A 7,473-nucleotide genomic window follows, 5' to 3' on the forward strand; every position below is an offset into this window, starting at 1 on the left:
CCTGCCAAGGCACTAGGGCAGCTGTTCTCAACCTGTGGGTCGCGACCCTTTGGGGGTCGAACAACCCTTTCACAGGGGTCGCCTAAGAGCATCGGAAAACACATATATAATTACATATTGTTTTTGTGATTCATCACTATGCTTTAATGATGTTCAAAAAATAATTTTATGGTTGGGGGTCACCACAGCATGAGGAACTGTATGAAAGGGTCGCGGCATCAGGAAGGTTGAGAACCACTGAATTAGTCCAACCCTCCAACGGTCTGAGGGACAGTGAACTGGCCTCCTGTTTAAAAAGTTTGCAGGGAGGTCTGGGCCTCCAGGGCCGCTTCCCACGTCCCCCCTCGCCGCATCCCACATGCACGTGTGGCCCAGAAGGGATGAGGTCTCCGCGTGAGGTCTGTGGGGTTACCCACACGGGGAGCTTGCAATAGGAAACCTGTCCATTGTAAACCCAGGGAGCTGGGGGCTGACAGGACATCCAGGAAGCCATATGTCAGTGGCTGCCTCCTGCACACCCTGTACTGGGGCTCGAGCCTGCAGCCCAGGCCTGTGCCCTGACCGGGAATCGAACCGTGACCTCCTGGGTTATGGGTCGATGCTCAACCACTGAGCCACGCCAGCTGGTCATAAGGTGGTTGTTTTAATGAGGCTTTGAGATAGGAATTTTCTTGAGGCTAAAGATCTGAGCAGCTGTCTTAGTACCGTATATTCAAAGCATCCACAGTGCAGTGTAAGCTGTGTCCACGCTACCTAGTTTCAACTTCCCCACTACTCCTGTGTTCACATGTAGGTGCGCAAATATCCTCTTTCTAAACCTTTGACTAAATTTAACAATAAGAACGATGTGGTAAGAATCATGACTTCGCCTTTGCAGCACGGCTTCAAGTTTACAAAGCACTTTCACATTTGTGGCTTCTGCCATTTCAGGGGCCTCTGACCCCCCCAGAACCTGATTTGAACCCCAAGTTCAGAACCCCTAGCTCACATGGAAACTTCAGTACCGGCTGCCCTGGCCCAGGCAGAGAGCATGTGGCCACAGCCCTGTAGGTGTGCATTTGCAAAGTAAGACAAATGGAACATGTAAGCACGGGCCTAGCTCTTTGCTGGGGGCCCAGTTGTGAGGAGACGGTAAGTATAGGAACCGAGTCTGGGTCGGTTTTCCTACCTTTTGAAAAAGGGAATCTTCTGACCAATTGCAATCCATGAAATAACGCAGATTCTAAATAGAGGGCCATCCATCCGAGTTTGGTTAGATGGTAGCAACCAAAGCAGGAACTTGACGGCAAAGTCTTTTTAAATTTAAAGCAGGAGTGGGGAGATTTTGTTTGTCTTAAGTCACAAGCGCGCGCACACACACACACACACACACACACAGTCATGTATGAGTATTGTGTTTTTAAAGGGTGGGGAAGGTCAGATCTGGAAAGACAGAATTAAATTCAATAAATACTATACAATAAATAATGTGGAGGATATTGCATGTCTATGTCCTGGCTGGTTGGGGAAGGACAAGGGGAAGATAAGAAAGGACGAGGGAGAATGCGTGAAACGAGAAAGATATGAAGGGAGCCGAAACCGGTTTGGCTCAGTGGATAGAGCGTCGGCCTTCGGACTGAAAGGTCCCGGGTCCGATTCCGGTCAAGGGCATGTACCTGGGTTGCAGGCACATCCCCAGTGGGAGATGTGCAGAAGGCAGCTGATTGATGTTTCTCTCTCATCGATGTTTCTAACTATCTCCCTTCCTCTCTGTAAAAAATCAATAAAATATATTTTAAAAAAAAGATATGAAGGGAGTGAACTGCAGAGGAAGAGAAGGTGGAAAAGACGCTCAGAAAGAACACTGGGACAGAGAACTCCAGAATGGAGGGGGAGTAGATCCCTGCCTGCCTGTGCTCAGTGCTCCCCACTGGAGGCCCCCCTGCTGGGTGTGCCGGGACCAAAGGCTCATATTCACACCTAGCAGTTCAGCAGCAGCATCGAGCCCTCGGAACCAGTGCTCGCATCCTGTCACACCTGCTGCTGCAGGATCCTGTCACCCACTTCTAAGGACCTTTCTGCAAAGTGCTAACACCTCCTGGGCCGGGGGGGAGGGAGGGGCTTGGGGAGCCTTAGCTGACCCCTGCTGTCCACGCGAGGAGTCCGACTTCCTGGGACCTAGGCCCAGTACAAAGTGCTGTGTTCAAGGATGCCCCAACCACAACGCGACTTTTAAAATGTATTTTTATTGATTTGAGAGGAAGAGAGAGAAAGAGAGAGAGAAAGAGAAACATCCATGATGAGAGAATCACAGATCAGCTGCCTCCTGCATGACCCACACTGGGGATGGAGCCTGCACCCTGGGCCTGTGCCCTGACCGGGAATTGAACCCTGACCTCCTGGTTCCTAGGACGATGCCCAACCACTGAGCCACGCCGGCCGGGCCTAAGCTTGAATTTTCATTTGCAAAGCTATTTTCCTTACGAACTATGTAACATTCTTTTGACTTCGCTATCTCAGAAAAGGTAGAACACCTAATTTCCTCAGAAAGCTCCTAAACGTAGGAGTCTGCCAGCTCTCATCCTTAGGCCTCACCCCCCAGCGGTCTTGTTTACTCCAACGCCAGGCTCCACGGGCAGTGAATATGAGGGTGGGAGTCACAAACTAGGCGCAACTGTGTATGAAGTTTGAAAGATACAAGTGTTTTACAGCTTTATGTTTCTTGTGTTTTTCTGCAGTCATTACATGAGACAGATCCTGGAAGCCCTGCGCTACTGCCATGATAACAACATCATTCACCGGGATGTGAAGGTAAGGAGAGAAACTGACTGAAGTTTCCGATGATTTCTCTCATCTTATTTAGCAGCTTTCTACATATAGAGTCATGTATCGTTCCTCAAGCAGCAGTTTTTATCACTTCCGTTTCCTTACTTTTGTGAAAATGCACATGCATTCTAAAATTTTGTTATCCCTGCCCTAGCCGGTGTGGCTCAGTGGATAGAGTGTCAGCCTACGGACTGGAGGGTCCCGGATTCAATTCTGGTCAAGAGCACAGGCCTGGGTTGTGGGTTCAGTTCCCAGTAGGGGGTGTACAGGCAGCAGCCCATCCATGATTCTCTCTCATCATGGATGTTTCTCTCTCTTTCTCCCTCTCCCTTCCTCTCAGAAATCAATAAAAAAAAAAATTAAAAAATAAAAATAATAAAATTTTGTTACTCCTCTTTTTCTATCATGTATGGTGAGAGGAATTTAAAAATCCAACAGGCCCTAACCGGTTTGGCTCAGTGGATGGAGGTAAGCCTGTGGACTGAAGGATCCCATGTTTTTCCAGCTACACTGTAAAGAATGGATTAGAGAGGAGAGTAAAATTGGAAATCAGTGAAGGGATGAGATCAGTATGAACAAGAGAAGACAGCTTTTGCTAAACAGAGATAGCAACGTGGTAGAGAAAACTGGGTACGGCAGTGCCCGGGTATGTTGTCACTGCCTCTCTCTCTAACCCACAGCATCCACAGACGTGCTCTCCTTCTCTCGAGATATATGATCAAGGGCCTGGCTTCTTCCATGTATTTTAATGGTTAAGAAAATCAAGTAGACTTAAATGTTCTACAGTGTTTGCGAAATTTTAACTGAAAGTCTTGTGGTTAAAAGCTGAGAAAAAGCATAAGCAATTCCAAAACAATGTAGTGGCATGTTATAATAGCAAATGAAAAATCATTGGAGCCCGGCCAGCATGGCTCAGTGGTTGAGCATTGACCTATGAACCAGGAGGTCAGGGTTCGATTCTGGTGAGGGCACAGGCCCAGGTTGTGGGCTCCATCCCCAGTGTGGAGCGTGCAGGAGGCAGCCGATCCAGATTCTCTCTCCCTCTTTCTTCCTCTCTGAAATCATTAAAAATATATTTTTTAAAAAGAAAAATTGGAGAAATGTAAAAAATCCACATTAGTGTAAAATTAGTTGTGAAATATCATTCATGCTTTTTAAATGCAGCAATAGGAAAATGATACTGTTTTTATCAGCAGTCAATACCGAACAACCCAATGATGCATAAGTATTTTTATTTAAACAGTATTCTTCAGTTATATAAACAAGGGAAGATAAAAGGGGAAATTGTCAATGGTAGTGGCATGCCTGTTACTCTTTTGCGTTTAGTTAATATAAGTACATATACACAAAGTAAAATATATCTCCTTGTATATAGTGTGTAAAACATATACCAGACAAAAATGACCATTTGAAAACTTAAATGGGTAAAACAGATTCTTAGCTCATATAATAACCTTGTGTCAAAAATGTCTTTGCTCAGCAGGCAACTTCATTTTGAATTCTGTTCTTGAAAGCTAATTATAGCAACATCACATCATGTAATAAATAATGAGTGACAACATGCTCCACGGTAATACTTTCAATAGCTAATATAGTGAGCTTTTGCTTAGCCATGGCCTTTGAAATCACGGCAATCCAAAACCTCACAAAATCCCCAAGTCGTTATATTTGGCTTTACCTTCTCAGTTACCTTCTGATTGATCCATTCAACACAAACCAAAACTTAGTGACTTCACACAACCACCATCACTCATTGGCTCAGAAATGGTGCCCTTTGGACAGAGCTTGATGGGGCCTCCATGAGTCTGTTCCACAGGCTGTTGGGGGGCCAGTAAGGCCAGTATCCAGGGGGCCTCACTCCTCTGGCATCTCAGCTGAAGTGACTGAACAGCTGGGAGCTGGTGGGCCCTTCATAAATGCGAGTTGCCAGGCCTCTTAAAGCCTTGGCCCCAAGTTGGCATTGTGTCGTGGCCTGCGTTCTATTAGTCAAAAGGCCATTAAAAAAGTCAGCCCTGGCCGGTGTGGCTCAGTGGATAGAGTGTCGGCCTGCAAACTGAAGGGGCCTGGGGTTGATTCCGGTCAAGGGCACATGCCCAGGTTGCAGGCTCGATCCCCAGTGGGGGATGTTCAGGTAGCAGCCGATCAATGATGCTCTCTCATCACTGATGTTTCTCTCTCTCTCTCTCCCTCTCCCTTCCTCTCTGACATCAATGAAAATACATTTTAAAAATCCAAGGATAACTTGGCTCTTCCATCAGCCCTTTGCATCCACGGATTCAACCAGCCCTGGAATGAAAACAGATTTTTCAATGCACAGTTGGGAAGCGCCGGTTGGGAGTGCAAACTGTTTTCAATCCGTGGTTGGTGAATCCCCAGATGTAAAACCTGTGGCAACAGGAGGACCGACTGTATTTATTGGAAAAAACAAATCCCACATAGAAGTGAACCCACGCAGCTCAAACCTGTGCTGTTCAAGGTCAAGTTTACATTGCTTTGTTGGTAGTACATTGAATAGGGGCTCAAGCGGGGAAGCCAGAAAACAGGAGTAGGCCAGAGCAGCAGCAGTGGAGGTGGTGAGAAGGTAGGTTCCGGGTACATTTTCAAGGTCATGTCAACAGGATTTGCTAAAATAATTCGTGTTGGTAATTTAGCCCAAAGTAGTTTTATTCAGGACCTTGTAGGGGTTTTCCAATGTAGGGGTCATAATAAAACTTTAATAGCAATACATGTCACGTGGGTAATGAGTTCACATTTCACTCGATGTGTTAATATTTTTGCCAGTAAAGCAGCCTGTTTTTCTTCACATTCGGATATATTAGCCAACGACTGGAATGGATATAGATCTCATGTGTATGTAGATTCTGTCTTTTTGTAGTCAATGTTGTCTTTCCTTATACTTCAGTAAGGAAAATAGAAGAGCAATGTTTCATTCCTTTTAGAAAATTTAGCTTATTTCATCACTTGCTACACCTAGCCAAGAATAGTCCAGCCTCCTCTCCCGCTCCCCCCGCCCCTTCTCATAATTCCTGGCACTGATCCCAAAGCAGTAGATTTCCTAGCATTTCATTGATGAATAATGCTACCTTTCTTGACTCAGTAGGCGTTTCTTTGTGAAATCATCATAATTGAGTAAAATGTTTTCTCGTGTCACATTGATTTGACTTGACATCGCATGACCTGTCGCGGACATGCCTTCACTGCTGGAGGCTGTCCTGTGTGCTGTGCCTCTACCCACCGCTGCCAGTGGCATTTCCCCCAGTTACAACCATCAGAAATGTCTCCAACATTGCCCAATGTCCCCGGGCACAGAAACCGCCCTGGGTCACACTCGGTCATAACGTAATGTTATCTTTCCCATGCTTCGCCTCCCACAGGCATGTATTAGCACACTAGAGGCCCGGTGCGCGAAATTCATGCAAGAGTAGGCCTTCCTTCCCCCGGCTGCCGGCACCGGCTTCCCTCGCAGCCCCAGCTTTGTCCGAAAGGACATCTGGTCTAATTAGCATATATATGCTTCTTTTATTATAGATGAATACAGAGTCCTTTTTTTTCTGTCACCTTCTCTTGTATTCCTCTTCCTGTTTCAGTGTTTCTCTCTTTTCTTCCTCTCACCCCTAAATTAAAAGTACTTTAGAAAGAGCCTGGCTCTGGCCGGTTTGGCTCAGTGGATAGAGCGTCGGCCTGCGGACTCAAGGGTCCCAGGTTCGATTCCGGTCAAGGGCATGTACCTTCGTACATGCGGGCACATCCCCAGTGGGAAGGTGTACAGGAGGCAGCTGATCGATGTTTCTCTCTCGTCGATGTTTCTAACTCTCTATCCCTCTCCCTTCCTCTCTGTAAAAAATCAATAAAATATATTTTTTAAAAAAAGAAAAAGAAAAAAGAAAGAAAGAGCCCTGGCCAGTTTGGCTGGCTCAGTGGATAGAGCTTCATCCTATGGACCGAAGGGTCCCAGGTTCGATTCCGGTCAAGGACACATACCCGAGTTGCGGGCTCCTCCCCAGCCTGGGCCCTGGATGGGCACATACAGGAGGCAACCCATTGATGTGTTTCTCTCACATCGATGTTTCTCTCTGTCTCTCCCTCTCTCTTCCACTCTCCCTAAAAAGATCAATGGGAAAATATTCTTGGGTGAGGATTCAAAAACATTTTTTTTAAAGGAAGAAATGGCCCGGTTGGCCAGGAAAATGCAGCCCCGGCCCCTCGCCTGCCTGCAGTGCTGTGGCACTGAGGTTGGGGTCTCTGGTCCCCCCGCGCTCCCAAACAGCTTCCCAAGTGCACCTGCTGGGCGTGGGGCCCCCAAGCAGCCCTGCCTCCTGTGGCTCTGACCAACTGACGCCCAGTTCTAATAACTGAAGTTGAAGGTCAGCTGCTTCTCTAAATGCAAACTACTGCTCACAGGCACCTTCTGTTCTGGGTGGGGCCTGTGTCCAGGAGGCCGGGGGCTCAGTTGGGAGTTCTCAGAATTGGACAGAAACCCCAGTCACACAGACACAGCAGAAGCCCCCCCACCCCCAGCCCTGCTCTGCGCGCTTCCCTTAAATGGCTCTCCTCGCTCACTTTCCCCGCTCCCCTGTGGCCGCGCCTGGCTGCTCTCTGGTCCCCTTCTGGTCTCAGTTCTCCTTTCACCTGCTTCAGGCCAGACTGGGTTGTGAGCAGGCCTTCACC

The 7,473-nt window shown here is 47.4% G+C and overlaps 1 protein-coding gene across 1 annotated transcript in view; it reads left to right on the plus strand.

Annotated features, from left to right (window-relative positions):
• The window catches only part of CASK (calcium/calmodulin-dependent serine protein kinase (MAGUK family)), a 232,579-nt gene that overhangs the window by 77,524 nt on the left and 147,582 nt on the right, over positions 1–7,473 (plus strand). Inside the window, exon 5 of the mRNA XM_006752810.2 lies at positions 2,718–2,790. Coding sequence (XP_006752873.1) covers positions 2,718–2,790 — 73 coding nt within the window. The remainder of the gene's footprint in view (positions 1–2,717; positions 2,791–7,473) is intronic.

This window comes from Myotis davidii, unplaced genomic scaffold (genome assembly GCF_000327345.1).
Source record: "Myotis davidii unplaced genomic scaffold, ASM32734v1 scaffold530, whole genome shotgun sequence".
Taxonomy (NCBI): Eukaryota; Metazoa; Chordata; class Mammalia; order Chiroptera; family Vespertilionidae; genus Myotis; species Myotis davidii.